General features: G+C 39.1%; 2 protein-coding genes across 3 annotated transcripts; one reads left to right on the top strand and one right to left on the bottom strand.

Moving 5' to 3' along the window:
• Window positions 1-439: 439 nt before the first annotated feature.
• On the bottom strand, window positions 440-12,487 carry ppp1cab (protein phosphatase 1, catalytic subunit, alpha isozyme b). The gene is made up of 7 exons (XM_064324643.1): window positions 11,992-12,487; window positions 5,431-5,562; window positions 5,060-5,290; window positions 4,738-4,842; window positions 2,816-3,039; window positions 2,445-2,579; window positions 440-1,246 (listed from the first exon to the last, which is right to left on the bottom strand). The coding sequence occupies exons 1-7, from the start codon at window positions 12,044-12,046 to the stop codon at window positions 1,130-1,132; spliced, it is 999 nt and encodes a 332-aa protein (XP_064180713.1). The 5' UTR covers window positions 12,047-12,487; the 3' UTR covers window positions 440-1,129.
• A 4,490-nt stretch (window positions 12,488-16,977) lies between these two features.
• LOC135249241 (claudin-4-like) lies at window positions 16,978-22,415 on the top strand. 2 transcript variants are annotated; one of them, XM_064324671.1, is made up of 3 exons: window positions 16,978-17,129; window positions 18,949-19,081; window positions 19,896-22,415. In XM_064324671.1, the coding sequence occupies exons 2-3, from the start codon at window positions 18,950-18,952 to the stop codon at window positions 20,391-20,393; spliced, it is 630 nt and encodes a 209-aa protein (XP_064180741.1). In that variant the 5' UTR covers window positions 16,978-17,129; window position 18,949; the 3' UTR covers window positions 20,394-22,415. The 2 variants fall into 2 exon arrangements, with proteins under 2 accessions (XP_064180741.1, XP_064180742.1); XM_064324672.1 differs by having other exon boundaries at window positions 16,984-17,129; window positions 18,909-19,081.
• Window positions 22,416-22,580: the final 165 nt, after the last annotated feature.

Below are 22,580 nucleotides of genomic sequence, written 5' to 3'. Positions count from 1 at the left end.
AACAAATGAAACGGAGGGAGAGAAAGACAAAAATAAGTTGTGATAAGCTGGTGACAAATGACAGACAGATGCCTGGATTCAATCAATGTTTGTCCTTAATTTTAACAATCAAATAAATGCAAGCACGATTTTAACAGCATATACAGTGATCAATAAAATTGCTTGAAAATTTTGTTTGCATTAAAAAAGGGAAACTTGCACATCTCTAAATTAAGAACAAATATTGATTGTATCCAGACCACAGACCAAAACTGACCCAGAGAAAAATGGAACAGGAAGTCAACTTTTCCTACTCCTGAAGCCATAATCAGGCCCAAAACTGTCCAATAATCACATGTGTATTTGAATATTTTAAATAAAAGCACAGGAGCAAGACCTGGAACAAAAGCAGAAAGATACAGTATTGTATGTGTTACGGGAAAAATAAACACTAAGCAAGTTAATTTTAATAAATCTTACTCTTTATTGATTTATTTTACTTCTAAAGATTAAAAACATAAAATACCTCAAATAAATCAGACAATTATTTACCACCAAACCTAAACTCGGTTTGTATTTCAATCTCTGACTCTTTGTATGAATTCTATGCACATCTCTGTGCGTCAAACAACCAGTTCAGTACGTCGTCAACTCTTTCAGCAGTTTGTACCAACCCAACCGTTTGGCAATAAAATAGAACAAATGTGTCGGTGTGTGGCTTTTTCCAAACTGTTTGACCCCCTACTCACGCTCTCCTAGCAGATGTTCCAAAGACGCAGACTTCAAATGAACAGTTCAGGATTTTCTATAAACAATAAAAAACCTGCTCCTTCCTGCCCATTCCCTGTCCATTTAGATTTGCTCAGTACAGTATTCGTCTGCTCAGCACCCACCCTGAAATTGGCGAGAAACCGTGCTACCTCCCCCTTGGAGACTGGGGAGAAGAGATGAGTGAAGGGGGGAAAAGAATGGTACAAACATTTCTCTCTCAGACACTCTTGAACTGTTATACAGTGTAGAGCATCTAGAATTTCTAATGGAAAAAAAGAAGACTAAACCCTGGGCACTGTTTTGATTTGATACTATTAGGAGATAAGAGGAGAGAGGAGGGGGGGAGGTAGAAAATAAAAAAGAAGGTGTGCAGCAGGTGTTATTTCTTTGCTTTTCCACCCTTGGCAGAATTTCGAGGAGGAGTGACTGGACGTCCGGATCCCATGCCCCCTCCTCCCCCATAGGAGTATAGCTTCTTGTCAGCAGGCTTGAGAATCTGTTTGAAAGAGACCATTACAAAGCATTTTTACAGCAAACAAGCCAGCAAATGATGCCATTACCATCTTAGAAACCAAACATCAACTAAACAAGAGCATATGTAGAAACACAAACTGAATTGTTCACCCTTGGAAAATTATTTTGTTGTTTAACCAAATAAAGGATAAAAATGCAAACCAGAACTACAAATTACTATTTAAAAAAAAAAAAAACCAGTAACACCATGTCTAGCCTCGCGAGCCAGTCTTTTTTCACTTCGTTCAACAGATCCTGGCCGATGCCTTGACGTTCTAGGCATAACCAATCAGAGGGGCGGCGCTCCAAATGTGGTGATGATTTTGGCCCATAGACAGTATGTTTTGGCCAGGCGTGGTCTGAAACGCTCGATAGCTTTGTCGGTTTTGCTGGTGTGTTTCAGTCAGGACTTAGATTGCAGCACACATGGAACAGAGGAAGTGTCGGGGGGGTGGGGGGTGGGGGGGAGAACCGGCACACTGAGACAGACAGTTCGATTAACCAATAGGGAAGCCGCCGCTGGGAGCCAGAGGCTCCTCCCTTTTGCCCCAGAAAGTATGTGCGTTCGTCCAGCCTACACCATGTCTTTAAGAATGCATGTGATGCCCAGAACAAATGTATGTAAAGCAGCAACATGTGCATTACTCAAAATGGGATTTTATGTCTTTACAGAACATCTTACCCAGAAAGAAAGAAAATAAGACTTCATAAGAAAATATGGAAACCAATTAAATGCAAACCATGTAAGGCTGAGCTAGAATTTTCAGACAGCACTTAAGCTATGCTTTCTCACATTAAAAAAATAACCCCACAGGAAACAAGTGAGGGATCCAACATACTCTCAAATTCATATCACAGTAGCTGATGAAGGTACCTAGCTAAGGAAATGCATTTTCAACAGGTCTGGAAATGCAACACTACAAAATTAAGGAATAAAACTATAATTATTTTACAATGTTTTATAGGACATAGTAAAGCTAGCAGCCCATGAGTTCATATTAGGGTGGACCATTTGTCAGCTGTGACACATCATTACATCATTCAAAATGGCATTCTTTTACTTTGAGCGTGAACCAAATGTAATGATGAAATCAATTTTAATGGAACACCAATTAGCTTCAAAACGGTAAGCCAAAACGAGCCAAAAGCAGCCCCCAGTTGGCATACACACCGGCACTCACCTGGAAGGAGCACATGAGGGTCTCGTCTACACTCATCATGGCGCCAGCATTGTCAAACTCGCCGCAGTAGTTAGGGGCTGAAAACAGGGTTACCAGCTGTCTCTTAGCGAAGAACTCATACCCGTCTTCTACCACCTGGGGGACACAGGGGTGGTTCATGTAATTCTGACACTGATTTCTTGGGATCTAGAGCAAATATCAACTCTAATACACAGGAGCTACGTGCTAAGGTAGATTATAAAATGTTGTATTTAACCAAGACAGCCAAGGTTACTGTGGAAAAAATACCACAGAATCTGTGTTTAAGGACGCCAGAAAACTGGAAATTTCATCTACCCTTGTCCACTCCAAAAGCCCCAGTAGTCTCTAACCTGATGTGCTCTGCAAATGAGGTCCATGTCGTGTTTGTGCAAGAATTTGGCCACCACGTCAGCTCCGAAGGTGAAGGAGACGCCGCGGTCATTCTCGCCCCAGCCCAGCACGTCTTTGTCTGGGTCGGCCCAGAGCAGGTCACACAGCAGGCCCTGGTCCGGCACGTCCGTGGGTCGCATCACCCTGCGGACCTGCTCCATGGACTGCAGGTCTGGGGAGAGGCCTGTGGAAAACACAGTGTGCGTGCTCGTTAACTTCTTACACACACACAAACAAAATAAAAACGGCATTTTTTGGTTCATATACTATGTTCTGGATAAAGTACAATACAGAAAATGTTGTCTGTCAAGTATATTAAATACATTATGCTGGACTGAATACAACTTCAAATTTACAGAATTCCATTAACTGTATCTTGAATTATGTGAGACAAAATTCTACTGCCTAGGTCTCCATAACGCTTCCTGTAATGCCCCATTTGCACGATAGGGCATTACAGGTCTTAATCCCGTGCGAATCTGCCATGTCCGTAATTTGTAAAGTAAAAATTCCACCGCAAATTACCTACCATATTTCGCCAAACACAGAGGTCATGTGATAATATTAGTCCCGTGCGAATCGGCATCTCGGTGATTTGGGGTCGTATTTTACTGTTACGCAGAGCAAAGCCTTGACATTTTCAATCATATCCGGGGGGATAATGTCAGTAAATTCATAGACATATATACATAGACGCCGCATTGGCCTCTGGATCGTACGTCAACGTCGCCGCCATATTGGACCAGGCAAGACTGGCCTGAAAACAAATAGCCTACAAGTAAACAGGGGAGCTGCGGTTTTTCTGGATAAAAAGCACTGTAACATTTACATTTCTCAACCGATTTCAATGAGTCGTTTTTATATTCAAGGGTTTATGATCTACAAAAAAAAAAAGTTTTATCTCCAGTACTTATCGATAGTTAGGCTATAATCGCTGCTAGACATTCAAGAAAGGAGTGTGTATCAACGTTAGGTTTACATGAACTGAATTACTTACGTGGTGGAAAATAATTAATTGTCATAAGGAATTGCCAGAGTTAATTTTAACCTGGCAAGCTGGCTAGAAAGTAATAAATGAATTGCTAGCTAACTTGAGTAGGATTGTAAGCATCAAATAACCTTGATTGTAAGGCTAGCTTTGCTTGTTACCTACCTACACACTCCTCTCGAGCGTCTAGCAGCGATTATAGCCTATCTATCGAGATTCTAAGTAACTGGAGATAAAACTTTTTTTGTACTCCACGTAGATCATAAACGCTTGAATATAAAAACGACTCATTGAAATCGGTTGAGAAATGTAAACGTTACAGTGCTTTTTATCCAGAAAAACGGCACCTCCCCCGTTTACTTCTATTTGTTTTCAGGCCAGTCTTGCCTGGTCCAATATGACGGCGACGTATCGCAGCAACGGGCCGAAGCAGTCAATGCGGCGTCTATGAGTAAATTCGAGTAAAATACAGACTTCGCTTATCCCACGAATGTGCTGCAAGAAACACAGACGTGGGGGGGTAATTTCAAAATCACACGAGGTCCCCAGGTAATACTAGTCCCGTGCGAATAGGGTTTAAGTCTTAAATTTGACTTGGACACAATTTTTTGTTGCACTGGTATGATGGAGTGCAGCTACCAAAGACCTCCACTTAAGTGCCAGAGGAAAGAGAGCCCAAACTTATTTGTTCTTCATTTGCCTGCTGCTGCCTATTGCTAAAAAGTGTAGATGTACCCAGTTTCAGCTCATTTGTGTATGAATGCATCAAGTCAAACTGTCAAAACACACAAATTGGATATTGTGAACCTATGAAAATGAGTGCAGACAACAGATCAATTCTTCAGTGATTGGGGGAAAAAACTGACTGAATGCAAAAAGACAGATAAAACATACCTCCATGGCAACAGAAGATTTTCTCATCGACAATAGCAGCCACTGGCAAGCAGTTAAAACAGTCTGTGAAGGTCTTCCACAGCTTGATGTTATACCGCCTCTTACCTACAGGCATCAACACAGAGCGGGGGTTTACACAAAGAAACTTTGTCGTCTGTAAAAAATACTCAGAAAAAGTGGATATATTCGGCAATATGGATGAATACAAATGTATGCCCACCGAAGGTAAAGAGTACACAGTATGTCTAGAGAGCACGTTGTATAATACCATGACTCATTCAACGCAGTGCATGCAACACCACCCCACATCCTCTTCACTTACACTCGTCGTAGAAGCCGTAGATGCGGTTGATGGAGGCACACTCGTGGTTGCCCCTGAGGAGGAAGAAGTTCTCTGGGTACTTGACTTTGTAAGCCAGCAGAAGGCATATGGTCTCCAGGGACTGCTTGCCTCTGTCCACGTAGTCCCCGAGGAACAGATAGTTGCTCTCGGGAGGGAAGCCGCCATACTCAAAGAGCCGCAAGAGGTCGTAGTACTGACCATGGACGTCACCTGCGATGGAATCGCAATAGCATTTACACTATGAGTACATGCTGATATTGACACATGCAGCCTAATAACCCAGCTGGCTATGGTTTTATAATAAAACTACCCCATGGACAGTGACCTGCAACCCAATCAATTGGACTTACCGCAGATCTTGAGAGGGGCCTCAAGCTCTAGCAGGATTGGCTGGCTGAGGAATATCTCCCGCGATTTCAAGCAAAGGCCACGGATCTCATTCTCTGCCAGCTGCACGTTCTTGCCTGGCCGGGAACCTTTCACTGGACAGGGATGTATAAAATATTAGTGGGGGGGGGGGGGGGGGGGGGGTCCAGAAGGTCCTACATACTGTTGTTACGATCTGATGATGTATACAACCAAAGTTAGCTATGCACTTTCTAATACAAATTCACATTTTTAACCTTATGATTAATAGTGGTAATGACACTTTCATAAGAATGAAAAAATTCTTCAAATTTTTTGTAAGATTGTTAAAGTTAATGTGTAGTAGATGCGTGCTAATGTACTAGATACTGTAGCAACTGAAAGATATTTTAGCTTAATTAAACAGCACAATTGTTTTCAGTTGAGCTTAATAAAATGGGAGTGTTTTCTCTAGAACCAAATTAGCACATTAGCATGAATACTTAAGGATGAGGTAACAGTGTGCAGTCAGTACACTGGAGTAATGAAACTGGGGGTTTGCAATAATATGTAAAGACTAAATTAAAAAGTTATTTTAAACAGTAATAGTAATTTGTAACATTATGAATGTCTTGGCTGTATTATTTTAAAATCAATTTAATGCTAGCTTGGTGAATAAAAATATCAGTTTCTTTCAAAAACATAAAAACTTCAGTTATTCCAAACTTTTGAACAAAAGTGTATACAGCAGTACTTTCTCACAGACAGAACAATACAAGGTAGGACCCTGTGACTTGTCTCAAAGCACTAGTCACACATAATGAAACGGATACAACCCCTTGAAACATCAAGGAGTCCAACACTTGGTGCAAGACTATCATTACATTACATTACAGGCATTTAGCAGACGCTCTTATCTAGAGCGACTTACATAGCATTTTACATTGTATCCATTTATACAGCTGGATATATACTGAAGCAATTTCGGTTAAGTACCTTGCTCAAGGGTACAACGGCAGTGTCCTACCCGGGAATCGAACCTACGACCTTTCGGTTACAAGCCCAGTTCCTTCCCACTGTGCTACACTCCGTCCTATCGACACCCAGACAGAGCACTTTAACTGTACCACTGGCCTTTGTCTAACATTTCCGCTGGTAAGGTTTTGCTGTGGTGTGGCGCACGTGAAGGTCTCACTGTCTGTGGAAGCGTCACTTTTTGTTCTTCAGCGACCGAAAACAAAAAAGTAGGTAGCGACACTTCAAATATTACAAAAATACCATAGTGTTAACCAGTGTTTGAACTGGACCAAAATAAGTGCCGGTACCTACTCCTCAAAATACATACTGTTTAAAATAAATTAATGTTGGTAATCAAAAGAAGAGTTGGTACTCATATACAAGTCCTGACAGCTCCTGCCCATCTCAAGCACTGGCGTTAACTATCATTCGGTGATGACAACTGGCGGACCCTAACTCCGTTCGGGCAAGTGGAATGCCTCATGCAGTTGTCTGATCGGACAAGTAAAAAAATAAATGTGATAAATATGTAACGTTATCTGAAAATAAACAGTGTTTGTTTGAGCCGAAGTGGAGCCTGTTCCAGTTGAGCTACGTACGTGCCTACCCTTTTTTAAATCTAGTGCTGCTGTTATAATGGTACAATACATCTGATTAAAATGGTGACCTGGAGAAACCCGTCGGATGTCGCGGCCGCAAATTGTTGGCAAATTGCCAAAACAGCACAAATTAAATTGCCCTTTTTTAGGGCATTTTAAATGTTTGAGTGATCCAACTACTTCCATTTCCATACTACAACATTGTGATTTTTTTCCATGAAAACGAAAGGGAAAGTGTTTATTTTTAAGGTTTTGTGAATGTAGTGAGCTAGCAAAACTGAGAGTTAGGCTACAGTTGCTACAGCTGACAAAGAAGGCTGCATTCTAATGACGATTATGATTATAACAACAGGAGCAGTCTCACAAGCTGCTGCAGTGTCCAGAAATGAATGCAGATAACACTAGCTAATAAAAAAATACATTAATCAAGCATCTAAGTCAGAGGAAATTTTTGTATCATGCTTCTCAGTAGAATTAGAATGTAACAGAACAGAATCTTTAAAGCCATTTTTCTCACTTTTTACTTTTTGTTTTTTGCATGGACAAAGCATGTAAACTCAGACAGAGAGAGAGGGCTTTGAATGTGGACCCACCTCAAATTATATTGTTAAATAAAAAGATATTACGTTCTATTATACATATTATATCCTACATTCTAACTAAGTACTATTTTGTCATGGTAATTAAGTTAATTTAGCAGAAGAATGTAAAGTGCAATATGTAACTTTTCTTGAGTATCAATTTTGGTTATATAGTCCTCTATTCTTGAAGATAGAACTTCTAGAAGGACAATGTGCTCTTTTAATTGTTCTCACCCCACCATAACTCAAAATACAGGCCTATTTTGCTTCAATATTTACAAACAATACAAGGGTTAACAAACCTTTTATGGTTTTAAAGTACATCTAAAACTACGTTTTTAGCTCTTGCAAACTGCTATTCCTTGTACCAAGAGCTCATCAGAGCTAAAAGATAGATTTAGATATTTAAAAAAAAACCTTTAAGAAGTCTCAAGAGGTTATGTTTTCAGAGTCTTAAACTTTCGCCTTTGCTACACCCCCCCCCCCCCTCCTTCGGACACCCACCACCACACCAAGAGATCAATTCCACAGGAAACACTGCTTTGTCCCAAAGTAAAAGTGGTTCAAATAGGCTGATTAGGTGGACTTAACTCTAGACAGGACTTATGCTAAAGTTAGCCAGGGAACAAATAAGCTCCATTGAGCTTAAAGGGATAGAAGATAGATAGATAGAAGGCTTTAGGCTCCACCACAGGGGAAGTTGTGGTAAAGAAAGCATCTAAAGCAGTAGGCAATTTGTGCAGAAATGTGCTCATGTGCCTTCAATTAAGCATAGCATACATGACGAACAGAATACAAAATCTGAATATATCTTAAAACATAAAAAACACACGGCTGACATCCCAGTCACAATTCATGAAAAGCCCTAAATACAGTAAGTGTGTTCACTGGACAACATAAGCATAGATGCTAAAATACATTAGCCCTAAGCTTCAAGGTACTACTGCAGCCAGTGTTTTACTGACAATTTGACCCAAATAACAACCACAGAATTCTGTGTGAGCAGTAACCTGGGGAAGGGATTTTGCAGTATTGCATGTATCATTTCCAGTATTATGTCAAAATACTGCTCTTCCTCACCAGTCTTGAGTAAAAATCAGACTAGCTTCTTCAATGTGGTGAGGAGGTAAAAATGGCAGCATAAACTCAATTTACAATGAAACAAGCAAGGTAAATACTGGTAACAAAAAAGAAACAATTTTATACAAGGAAGAAGAGTGAGACAGGTATGAGACTTCAGTCCATCATTGTTCAATATTTACCAAATATTCATGAATTGCCAACAGTGTTGGAACAATCTGCAACCCCTGTTCTCACCTTATTCAATAATGAAGTTAAGTTTCAACTCTATACTGATTACTTGGTTCTTTGGCCTCCCACAGGAACAGGAGAAAGCTGAGCTTGACATTTTAATGGCAGTACTGTCAAAGAGGGGAACTGGAAGTCAGTCTAGACAATACTGCTATTCCAGAAAAGGGAAACAGGTACCATATCAGCTTAGGTGACTGTTAGAACACTGTGCACGATGCACGAAAGCTCTGACGAGTAAACCAGTGCAGCAAGGACCTTCAGCCTGGCAATAAATACACTGAAGAAAAAAGCTAGCTAGCTGTTACCAAAAAATCTTTTCACAGAAAAATGTGAGTAGATTTGGAAAACGACCATGAATTTTGCTAAAAACAAATATAATAGATGTGTCAAGCTCAAGTCCTGGAGGGCTCCAATGTTTGATAGCTTTTGGTAAATGGTAAATGGACTGCATTTATATAGCGCTTTTATCCAAAGCGCTTTACAATTGATGCCTCTCATTCGCCAGAGCAGTTAGAGGTTAGGGGTTAGGTGTCTTGCTCAAGGACACTTCGACATGCCCAGGGCGGGGTTTGAACCGGCAACCCTCCGACTACCAGACAATCGGTCTTACCTCCTGAGCTATATCGCCCCTATATCGCTTTTGTTGGAAACAAAGTGTTTGGACTCTTTGGCCAATCAGTGACTTAAATGAATCATCCAAGTGAAACTCGTAAAAAAAAACCAGCAGATACTGGAAGATTGGAGTCTTGACACCCTTGGTGCTAACTATGGCAAAACCTTATTCTCTAGACTCATGGACTCAAAAGCACATTCACATCAAGTCCATGTGGACTTAGGCCTGTCCCACTGTCAAAACAGCATTTTTGCAAGTGCTTGTGCATGGACTTTTTTGCGGCCTCCATCTGCCCTCTTGGTACCTCCACATCACTGCAAAATTAGACTGAGGGAATTACCTAGAATACAGTTCAGCACGTGGATGACTCACCTCTTCCTCTCACCATTCAAATTTGAGCAAGGTTGCGTTTCCATCTCTCAGCAACGTATCATGTGTTGGGTGATGTCAGAAGTCTTGTCCCATTTCACCCTTTATAAGGACTCACCGTTCTCCGGTAATACAACATCAAAGTTCGAGAGACCAAAGGACTCTGTTTACGACTGGGCTTATAACTACTATGATATTTAATATTATATGATGAAAGCTAAGTATGAGGACCCTTCTAAGTCATTCCACAGGAAGCAGACCAGGCCTTCAGGCCTGTTCCTCAGAATCCCTTTATTTTTAATATACATATTCCTTGCCTATCTGTAAAGACTAAAACTGAAGCTAGAACTCCAGATACAAAATAGTTATTCAGAAATAAATTATCATTAAAAATAGCTGCCTATTATGGAGGCAACATTTTCAGATGTCTCCATGATCCCCATAATGCTCCTGTCCTTTATTAATCAGTCCTTGATGACTAAGAGATAATTACAGTTATAAAATAAGACTACTTTGGCTGAACAGGCTTACCTGATTTTGACAATGAGGGATCTCTACAGGAGTGTGGTAATAGATGTTTTGGGGTGCTCCTGTGTCAAATCTGCGCCTTGTTGGATTAGGACACGTTGGTCTTGTGTGAAATTATGATTTTTCCCCCACAATTGCTATTTAATTTAAAAAATGTATTATTATCATAAGAAAATTGGCCACAACGCAAAACAGGACGTGAAAGTAGGCATGATGGCAAAAACCACAGACAAGATAAATGTTGAAAATAACCCAAATTTTAAGGAAAACAAAGCATAGCCTTTTGTGGCTGGAAAATAGGCTGTCAAAAAGGCCTATTACAGTAACATCTACATCTACAGTAACATCTGCCATAACATTTGACATAAGCTGACATCATCTGTTATGCCATCTTGCGACAGCTATTATGTCATGTTTATGACCGTGTTACTACTGAGTTCATGTATAAAGTGTTACTCCAACTTTTTCAATAAAGCTAGGAAAAATAGTCTTTCAATGTGTCATGGTAATATAATTCCATCAAGCATTTCACCACCATCGTAGATTACCAGGCAAAGACGGCAATGACCTATGGAATGCAGTGGTAAAATTTCTCAACTGAAATTTGAGAATATCCACTCCATCTTGCAAGATCGACATCGACACCCAACACCCCACACACACAGCTACACACGCGCTAATTTAATAAAGCGACTGATGTAAGACGTACGTTATCTAGCCAAACGCAATATTGTGGAACGTTTTTAGAGCAAGGGCCTCGACGCTAATGCGAAATACATGAGCAAGGCGTTATTCGGTGGGTAACGTAACACAAGCTCAACGAGTTTTTACTCAACGAGTTGCCATAAAACGATTGCTAGCTTGCTAGCAAGGACCTCTTCATCCCCATACTCCCTGAGATGAGCTAGCTAGCGATATCTATATGATACCTAAACCAACAAGTCCCAAGTAATTCATTTCCGTCCTTTGCCGGCCAGCACCATCAGTAAAGCTACCTTTAGTTCGGCTAACAGGAAGCGTCAAGAACTCAATGTCATTGTCAGCGTGTCCGACCACAGACGTTAACCTGAATCGCGGACAATACTTGGCGCTAGCTCCCTACGGAGTGCTACGTAGGTTATGTGTTGCAGGGCTCCGTTAAGAGTTTAATTGTTTCTTCTGCTTGCGATGAAGGGGGCAAGTTAGCTAGCTAGGTATCCAAGTATAACTAGTTTTTCAAAGTTTAAATCACATTAGCGCTATTATCCCTTGTTTCTAACAGCCAGTTAACCAACTTTCTGCATGACCATCGTGTATTCAAGATGACCAACATTAGCTTTTAATTTCTCCTGCAAGTTAGCTAGCTAACAGTCGCTTGTGAAGCCAACTGGTGCCGTAAAACATAAGCTGCTAGCAGCGATTCCTTGCTAGCTAAACAGTATAACAATTCTAAACACTGGTCTGTAGTTAGAATTACTATTATTTAGCTAGCTAGGTAGGTAATGGCTAACTGCTAGTGTGAGGGTTCCGACCATAGACCGTATAAAAGCTTCCGACCCATTCTCTTACCTTCAAGCAGTCGCTGTATTATGGAGTCAATGTTCAATTTGTCTGGCTCCGCCATTTTAGCTAATGCACACCTATGCAGTTAGCTATTTGTGCTGTTTTTTTTACAGTACTGCGCTCGGTAGCTAGCGCTAACCAACTAGTATTGGCTGGTTAGTCTGCCAAACGTCAGCTAGCTGCTCCTTTGTGGTTGAGAAAACACGACCCCCACAGAAAACGTAGCTAGCTAGAGTTAGCTACTGTAGCTTGTGGCATGCTAGGAATCTGCCGTAGCTAATGCTATAGACTAATGAGCTAACCAGCTTGCTTCCTAAAACAAGCGAATCCAGAATTAAAGGGAATGAGTTCACGCGTGGTACTGAATTTCAATGATTCGCCCAACAATTTCTTAAATTACACGAAATTCTTTCGTCCACAAAACTAAGGGCGAACGAAGAGTATAAGAGTGTTCCTTGCTCTTTCTCACAACTGATTGGGCTCCTGCTTGCGTTTGAACGCACATTTCGGATTCTCATTGGATAACTTCTCTGTCTGTCTTAAATTAATATTCCCGCCTCCGATTGCAATGATGACATCGACGGAGTCCGAAAAGTAAACGCGATAATACCCCTTTTCGGTGAATTGAAATATCTAAATCAAAGACACAAACAAGAAGAGATAATTGTACCTGCAATAATAATAATAATAATAATAATAGTCGTCGTTGCTCTTGGTTATTAATGTTTTCATTTTGTTTATTTTTTATTTTATTATTACGTACATGGAAAAGTGTTATTCCAGAAAGAATACATGCTTGTTGTTACATCTTTTAAATCATTTTTACTCTGCAAAGAATGACCATGTCTAATTATGACGCAGTTTTGGTTTAATAAGGACGCAGAGCAAAGTTTACCTTCGGAAGTAGATTGCAATAGCCTGTTAGCACCATTAGGGGTAGCACCGATATCTTCGGAATGACATGTATTGGAAATTCAAATAAAAATCATGAGCCTATCATTATTAAGAAGCTGAGTGACCAATAAAATATAATTATTTTTTAAAAAACTGAATAACAACCTGCTTTTGTATTCCTTATGTTTATTGTTCAATGAAATATCTATGTGGGGGAAATTGTGCTTGTTGGGGGTGTACAACACAAACACCTATTAGGCTAATGGAAATTCGAAAATCTAACTGAAAATCTAGGTGCATAATAATTGGAAAGACATACAATTATTAAACCACCTAAATTCCAATCTAATGTTGGCTTTTACTGTGCTGCTTTATTCGTTTACAGTTAAATGTGTTGTTTCAGGTGGAAAATTTCAAATAACTAAGACCCCCATATTTGAGATCATACCATGATGGAATTTTATAGCCTACTGGGCCTTATTTTATCAACAAAAAAAAAAATGCATTATTACAGAAATTAAGTTTAAATTCTTGTCCCACCAAGTCAAGCAGTTTTATTGGCTGCTTTAACAGTTGTGTAATTAATGTTAAGTGTAGTCATGTAGTTGTTGTCATAGTGATATTTTTCCAAATCGAAAAAAGCTTAAATGATCCAAACACCTTTCTCTGGAATTAATGAAGGCACTTTTTGTACAAACTAACATATAAATCTAAAATACTTCCCTTATGAATAATTTGTTCACTAAATTGCAACCCCTGGCAGAAAGGGTGACCTTTATGCCTCAGACTTTAAGCGTACAGGCAGAACCGAGTTGTGTTGCAGTTAATAATGGAGATTATATCATATTTATTACTTGAATGTGTGTGGTGGAAAAATGTACTTTGTATGTAATGAAGCAGTGTACTCAATGGCCACCAGGTAGTGGGTGTATGTAGGTGTGTAATGCACACTATTATTAGCTCTGTTTCTAATGGTGTGGGGTTGGGGTTTCCTAAAAGAATGGGACTGAAGGAACATTCTCAAGACAGGGGCCATTTTGTAGCAAATGCCAATGTTTATGGACAACATTTTGTTATTTGGCCAGCTAGGGAGTTGTATTCTGTTGAGAAAATTATTTGTGAAGTGGGCATAGTTTCATATTTAGCTTTCTCCATTAGAAGGTCTGCTTCATTTGCATGACTGACGTGCTCATACGTCTTGTCAAGGCCAAATTCTGAGATGGTACTGCAATTCAAAACTGGCCAACAGTGTGTTTCTACTGAGCTCTTTACAGAATATGGAGGTTCAAGTGTGCCCCCCTCACCCATAAACAGTGATTGACCTATGTTCAGAGGTTAATAAAAAATGTGTGGGCTCATTCAGTAAAATTGTGTGGTAGCTCACTCAGTTCACAGCTCACCCAGCTTGCAGCACAGGAGTGAGCACTACGGCATCCGGCCTGTGCCAGTGCCAACTGTGGCCAGCAGCTCTGCAGAAGCGGCGTACAATTAGCTTTACGTCATCCAAGGGATATATCGGAGGGTTTCAGTTGCCGGAGATAGCAGTGTTCATTGCTCGAGTGACCCCTCTCGGCCATCCTTGCGCCTATAGCTTGCTCTCTTTGCACACATATGATTGAGTCTCCTCCTCTGTTTGTGCACGGCTAGTGGCTGCAGTGTGAAAAGAAGCAGCGGGATGGCACTGTGTGTTTTGAAGGAGGACCACAAGTTGTCTTCACTTTCCCAAGTCGGCAGCGGGAGGTGTAAATGAGCACACTTATACATAATTAATCACAAATTGGACATTCCAAATTCCGGTGGGATTGGAGATGCCAAACTTTATTTTAAAAAAGGAGTTAAATGTCAATTTACGGAGTCAACATATTGCATAAATCTAACCAATTCTGCTACAGAGATCCCTCAGACCAGAAAGTGGGAAATATACATTATCCAAAATAAATGATCAAAAATGATTTTAAAAAATCACTGGTATACCTTGGCTACAGACCCAAAACGTCCAAGGTTTCTAGGATCCACCATGAGCGCTGTACAAATGGCCACCCATCAAGCTGATAACTGTTAGTTCAGATGTGACCTCATTAGGCCTTAACACTTTTCTGGAAAACCTACTGGATGAAAATTATTGATGTAGTTGATGCATACCATGTAATTTCACTACCTTATTGATATTAGACACTATTCTTGTCTTTTTATGTTTGCTTGTGTGCATTGTCTGTCTCATAGTTCCTTTTGTTTTGCTCCTATTTTATCAAGAAAGCCCTTTCAGCATCATGTAAGAAAAGTCTGTTATTATATTATAGCATTTTCAGTACCTCCCTGTTCGTATCTATATTTGCAGTGCTAGGTGTGGTTCATTTAAGATTAGCACATTTCTGATGGGTATGAATCATGTGATCATATTATCCCTTTGGCTCAAGTGAATCCGGCATATATCAGTTTGCTTTGAGTGAGACTTAGTGTTAATGCCGAATCGTCTTTCAGCAGGGACAGACAAGGATTAGGCTCAAAATACATTTCAATAAGCACACTCAGGGATGTGTTCAGATAAGTCCAAAACTTAAAATAATAGGACAGTCCCAAGAACATGACCAATATAACATGTACAAGTGACAAGTTTTGATAAGGCTTATTTGATAATGTTTATATGTTGTAGTATATGCTCCATGCATGGATTAAACACATAATTTGGTTTTCAAGGATTTTGGATGTTTGAGTCAATTTTGAGAATGTTGTATCCCAGTCTGGGTCACTCCCATAAAATGCCAACACTTTCTCTGCTACAATGAGACCAAGGACAGGGCTTTATTGGACATTTAAGTCTATAAGGTTTAACCTAGTAAGTCTATAGTGAATTGGATTTTTGTCAGCATTGATGAAGGCCTTTTGACTGAAACATTTGCAGCCAAAAGTTTTATATATGCATCTTGCCCTTGGGAATTTTTATTTTGCACTATATGCTTGAATAAAATTATATACTTTTTAACTTATCTTTTTAAAACTTTTTCCTGATTTTCAGTGGGATGCAAATTTCCTATTTGAAGTTGTGATAATTCTCTAGTGAATGTCAAGGGAATGTAGCATCCTGGTCCACCCAAGGTTGTACAATAAATTGTAATGCTGAATCTATTACATATCTAGTACATTTTAATTGTGTTACTTTCTCCGAGTATAGTTTGGTTCACACAGCTTTGGGAATACTACAATAATTGGTGAATGGCCCACAGCCAAGGTGACCATTTTCTGGATACTCAAGTTTAAAAAGTCAAGCTGAACTTGAAAAACTAATTTGACAATAATATTTTAATCTGACAGCACACACAAAAAATGTCTATCTAACATAAGGAATAAGGAATACTAGCTCCTCCTTTCTTATTTATTCCCTATGTGATGTTTTTATGTGTCCTTTTTCTCTGACTTGCATCTGCATGCACATGTTTGCACATTTATATATTTTCTGAACTCTGCTCTTTCTTACTGTCTTTCATCCCCCAGCCCTTGTATCAAGCCTGTACAAGTCAAGGAATGATGTGTTTTATCTCTCCCTCTTTCTCTCTCTCTCTCTCTCTCCCCCCCTGTAATGTATTTGTTTACAATAAAACCATTTGTATAAAATCTCAGTGTTGTTTACCAATCCCTGCTGTATGTTCCTCTTAATTTCTCAAAAATGTGTGGCTTTCTTGCACTACCAACTCACCCCACCCCCACCCCCCAGGGTGACAAAAGTTAAACCTCTTTAAATCTTTCAATTTATGCTATGCAATTAGTTTAAACTGAAGCAGGCAAATTTTATTTTTTCATGTAGTGAATGCTGTTCTGTTCTTCTGTCATATACCAGGCTTTAGTGAATGCATTTTTTCTCATTTTTTGCAATATATTTTATAGGTAATTATCCGTGCCGAAGAAGAAAGTATTCCCGCAGTGGTTAACTAAGTCTGGAATCTCACACAGAAACTGGTGCCATGTGATGATTGGTTGGACAGGCACAATAGACAAGTCCAGTCTGGTCCATACGATAACATTTTCTCCTGCTCACCTTCCTTCTCCGTGCCCCACCCTGTACCTCACATTCCACCAACACCCCCCCCCCCCCCACCACCACCCCCAACGCACACACAGACTGTAGTCACACACAACAGAGAGTGGCAACAGTCACAAACATATCCCTAAAGGACCATCAAAGAAAGAACAAGAAAATAAACTAACCTCTTCACAGAAGCCTTTACCTTAGCATCCAGGAGACAATTCTGAAGGTATTTAATTATTTATTTGTCCATCACTATTTCTACTTCTCAACTACCAATTCATTCTTTTTAAACTTTTCAGGTATTTCATCTTTGTTGTGTAATTTTACATGTAGTATATTCTTACTGGCATGTATAATGAAGGTCCCAGAGGTGAGTATACTGAAGAGATGAAATATCTAGTGAAATGCTCTGTTAAATGTGATGGGCTGTATTAATGTATGGTGCACAAGCTTCAACAAGTTTCAACTTTCTACATTTACTCAGTGAATTCTCTTTAATTCACCTGGAATTCTCATGTGGTATTTGAAAGTATAATAATGTTTAGCTTGAACATTCTTATAACATAATGCACTGAAAAAAACAAAAATAAGTAATTCTTAAGTATTTTACTTTTATATTTAGAATTTAATTAATATAATCGTTTTGTTAAATAAGGCAAAAACGAACAGGTGAGACAGTTTGACTGATTTCAAGATTTGCCAACAAGGTGCGACAATTTCACTTGACACACAAAAAGTTACTTAAAACAAGCGGATATTTTCTACTTGAGAGAAGAAAAAAAAAATTGAAATCTCATTACATTTGTTAACACACTTTTTCTGCAGTGTACTATATTACTGACTGGCCATGCTACAATTTCTACCGCTTTTTTGAAAAATTGAAAAAGAAAACCATTTTGATTTTCATATCTAAATTAAACAATAAACAAGCTTAGAGTGCTGACCACCAGTGCTGAAAATATTGAGTGGCCCAAAAATGTTGCCTTGGTCAGAGTACTTTACAGATTACTTTCTAAACCTCACCCTTGATTTGGGCTGATTTTACCACATTGTACCCATGGAAAGAACAGGGCAATACTGTTGTTAATGTTTATTCTGAAAGCTGCCATTTGAAACCGAATAAATATGACTTTTTGCATTCATTTATTTACCAATGTATCTTATCTCAAAGCAAACTACAATGACGGGAAATGTGTTATCTGCTGAAATCTGGGACCCATTTTGGTGAAGCTTGGTAGCCATTTTATTGGAACACATATCAATTCATCAGTTCAGCTGAAGAAATGGGACTGAAAAGCAAAATAATGTATTTAGCATGGACGTGGTCATTGATTAGTGCATGAGATTTTACATAAGAATAAGAAGTAGAAATAGAATAATGAAATGAGTTCACTAATATAAATTCCTTTTAATAAAATGTGTTGAGATGCTGCACCAGGCTGTTTGTGTGGGGAGATAGGAGAGGCACGTCAGGACTTGCTTGTGACTTGGGGCAATACTTTTTTCAGGGACATTTTAAATGCAGCTGTGAGCTACAGAATTGTACTGACGTATAAGTTTTCAGTTCACAAACGCAGCCTTACACATAACGTTCACTCTCACACGCAGTTGCAAAACCTCTAGATTTCGCCCTCTTAAATTTGCTTTGTATCTTAGAAATCTGCATTTGCCTTTTTTTAGAATCCATCCTTTGTTTGAGCACTGCCCCTGTGTGTCTGTATCATTGTAAAAATATTAACTGCCTTTCTCAATCACAGTGCCAATGTGAATGTATATATAGTTACAGACACAAGTCTAGTCACCATTATCCCGCTCAGTCTCAAAATGTATTGTTAATAGCTAAATATAGCTAAATGAAAAAAAATCACATTAGGAAATATATAATGAGAACTCATATTTTTATTTCTTTGCTTAAACATGACAACATGAAGTTTTATGCTTGTAAATTCACTGTGCTAGACTCCCATCTCTCTCAGTGTATATGTAAATGTATTGTGTTTTCCAGATACAGGACTGACCTCCATTCCTCCATTCCTCTCTTTCAGAATGGGATCTGCAGGGGTACACATTGTATGCGTTGCCCTTGGTGTGATGGGACTGGTTGCTGCCATAGTGTGCTGTGCTGTTCCAAAGTGGAAAGTGTCATCATTCACGGGACAAAACATTGTCACTGCCCAGGTACTGTGCTGATCTGCCCTGAGAGAATGAACACAAGTCCATTAGGAATGATAAACAAAGACAATCTATTAGCAGTTCCAAGTATGAAATGGGCCAATGGGATCAGCTCTACATGTCATTGGCCAGGTATATCAACAAGGATCATTACATACTTTATGCGTAAAAATACCCTCTGTCCTCAAGTCCATACTACAGCAATGTGCTTTTATCATACAGTAAAATACAATAACTGAACTCTTAACAGAATCTCAGGGATTCCTGTACAACTTTTTATCCTCAGTGGTGCACTGGGACTGAGAGTATTTCATAATAAATCATTAAAACTTATTTAAGGTCCAAGATTAAATTCAACATCTGGTTGTTAGAAACTACATTGCACCTAAGCTTATAGTTCACCTACGAACAGATGTAGAATCAACGTTTTGCTCAACCAGCACTTTAGTAGCACGTGTGTTCCCAATTCCTGGCTAGCTAACTTGTGATCACAGATATGTGTACAGTTTGTCTTTTATAGATGAAGCATCCTCCTCCCAGTTCCCTGGTCAGCACTTACCACCACTATTAGCAATTTTCCCGTGGGAAACCCTGCAACTGATAATACTACTGTTAGTACTACTGCTACAAATAATAATAAAAAACCTCATTACTGTGGTGTCAATGGAGATTTTCTCCTCATCCCTACATTAGCATTACTTCTACATTTCAAAGCATCTTAAATAACTTTCCTCCATTGACTGTGTTTCATTTCTCATTATAAAGTTTTTTGGCAGCCAGTGCAAAATGTAATATGATGTTTGATGACTCCACTCTGCAGTCAAACCATGACGGGCTGTGGATGGCATGTGTGGTCCAGAGCACAGGCCAGCAGCAGTGCAAGAAATACGAGTCCCTCCTCGAGCTGGCGCCCGACCTCCAGGCGGCACGTGCCATGACCATCATCAGCTGCTTCCTCTGCTCCGTCTCCATCCTCATCCTCTTTGCTGGCTCCGACTTCACTACCTGCGTGGAGAATGAGGATGCCAAGCCCAAGATCACCCTGGTGGCAGGCATCGGGATGATACTGGCCGGCCTTCTGCTCATCATTCCTGTCAGCTGGGCCGCCCACAACGTCATCCGCAACTTCTACGCCATAGGAACCGTCCAGAAGCAGGAGCTGGGTGCCTGCATCTTTGTGGGCTGGGCCGGGGGTGTGCTGATGCTCCTGGGGGGCGGGCTTCTCTGTTGTTTCAGTCGGGTTCAGTCCGGCAGCTCAGGAGGTACCGCAAAGTACTACAGCAACAGTGCCTCAGCTCCCAATTCCAACTATGTTTAGAGGGGCCTGAAGAGAGGGGAGGGGGAATGTAGGAAAGGGGGGATGTAGCAGTTAAATCAAATGGAGATAGAGGGAAAACAAGGTGTATTTGTGAATAGGGGAGGTAGACAAGTGATGGGGGGGGGGGGTGAAACAATGTGGTTGAAGGATATGGAGCTAGATCATGGCCAACAGTTTTGTAAATTCAAAACAAAGAAATGTGAAAGTGGAAATCAATACATTTTTTGAGCATTACGTTCAAATTCTACTTTTTCAATTTCAAGGTGTGTTTCAGTTTAAAATGTTTCAATTTCAGTTACGTCTCTGTTTCAGATTTACAAACCTTCTGGCCCTGATCTATATCCATAGATCCATAGTTTGCGGAATATTCTCATCATAAAGTTTCATCACTAACAATCTAACTAGAATGTTCTCCAATATTCTTTAAATGCTTGTGTTCGCTGTGATGGGATATGAATGGAAAAGAAAACAATTCACTAGATTATATGGCAGATGAACATTCGTTTGTAAGTAATAATCATTAGCTAAAACAAAAATGATGTAAAATTCTTGTTATTTTTCATTTCTTGGTATGGGGGATATTGTTATTTTAGCATGAGAGTTTTAGTAGATGTGCTAAGCTAGCAATTCATCACAGACATATACACTTATAAATGATGGAAATACTGTATAATCAGTAAATCAATCAATCAATCAATCAATCAAACTTTATTCAGATAGCACATTTCAAACAATCAAATGCAACACAAAGTGCTTCCCATAACAAAACAGTATTCTAAAATGCATTATCTGCAAATGTACGGCATTATAAATTAATTCGGAAATACATTTATAAATTAGTGGAATGCACCAAAGTAATTGAAATTAAATGCATTTTTAAATATTTTGCTTTTCCAAATACAGTATTTAACTGAACGCTGGTGTGAACACACGGATCTTGTGCAAGAATCAAATGACGTTTTATCAAATCAAGTTTTATCAAATGATGGGATTTCTTCACTGCATGTCAAAATCTTTAGCAAGCACAGCTATTTAACCAGCAGCTAAGCAGCTATGATAAGAGTCAACATTAGCCAAAAATATAATTAAAATGTTAATTAAATCAGTTGGGCTGCTGTTGCTTGACATTGCATAATGTCCTTGACAAACGTATCATATACCACTATCTAATCCTCACAGTGGTATATGATGTGATGTGATGACATCTACAAAATTAAAGGTAACAACAGCAGTGTGTATAGGTGAGGCCTTTGCACATCTGATATATACTTTGTGCTTGGTGTGTAAAGGTGGTCATGCAATGAAATAAAAAAATAAACCCAGACACTGCACTACCTTGCAAAAAGGGTCATTTTTATTAGACATGGCTAAGTAGTCTAGTCTATGTATAATAAATGTAATATGTCACACAAGATAAAGCAGTGTGTGAGTTTTGCTTAATTAGCATAATAAATGCAGAGTGAATAAAAACATGAATCATCTAAAATGCAAAGTACCATTTTGTCTCCTTTTGGTCAACAAGCAATGATGCTTATTGAGTGTGTTAAATATTCAGCTGCTTATTTCAGGTATGAGACTGTATTTCTGATGCATGAAAACATTTAATCCCTGGGTAGTGGATGCAAATTTCAATGTGCTTCTTTTTTAAATTGATGTCATTAAAGTGGTAAGTAAAATTAAGTAAATTATTATTAAATAAATTATACATTTACATTATATATGTAATGTATTATAGTGGAGCATGTACAACATAAACGTTTTATTTTTTAGTTTGCATCCAGTAGACTATGGATAAAATAATGTATATATATGATGGTTACTTTTTCAATGATGGCTTTATGTCACTTGTTTCTTTATTCGAGATGACAGAAAATTTACAATAAGGTCTATAAGAAAAGCATTACAAGGTATTTGTCATTGTATTTCTGTCTTGTTCTACTGTCCTCCTGTAGATTAGACACTGATTTTATTCATATATTTGTACTGATTGTGTTATGCAATAAAATAATCATTCTCCCAAAAGGTGGTGTGTTCCTTTGTGTATGTAAATGTATATGAGCATGCCTCTTTATTGCATGTGTGTATTTGTATGGTGTGTATGTGTTTAATGCTATCACACCATGGTGTGTGATCTGACATGTCTAGTCATCAAGACCAAACACTATCAGTGTTGAATCACAAACTCAC

Source organism: Anguilla rostrata, chromosome 2, assembly GCF_018555375.3.
Source record: "Anguilla rostrata isolate EN2019 chromosome 2, ASM1855537v3, whole genome shotgun sequence".
Lineage (NCBI taxonomy): Eukaryota > Metazoa > Chordata > Actinopteri > Anguilliformes > Anguillidae > Anguilla > Anguilla rostrata.
This window is presented reverse-complemented; position numbering and strand designations above follow the sequence as displayed.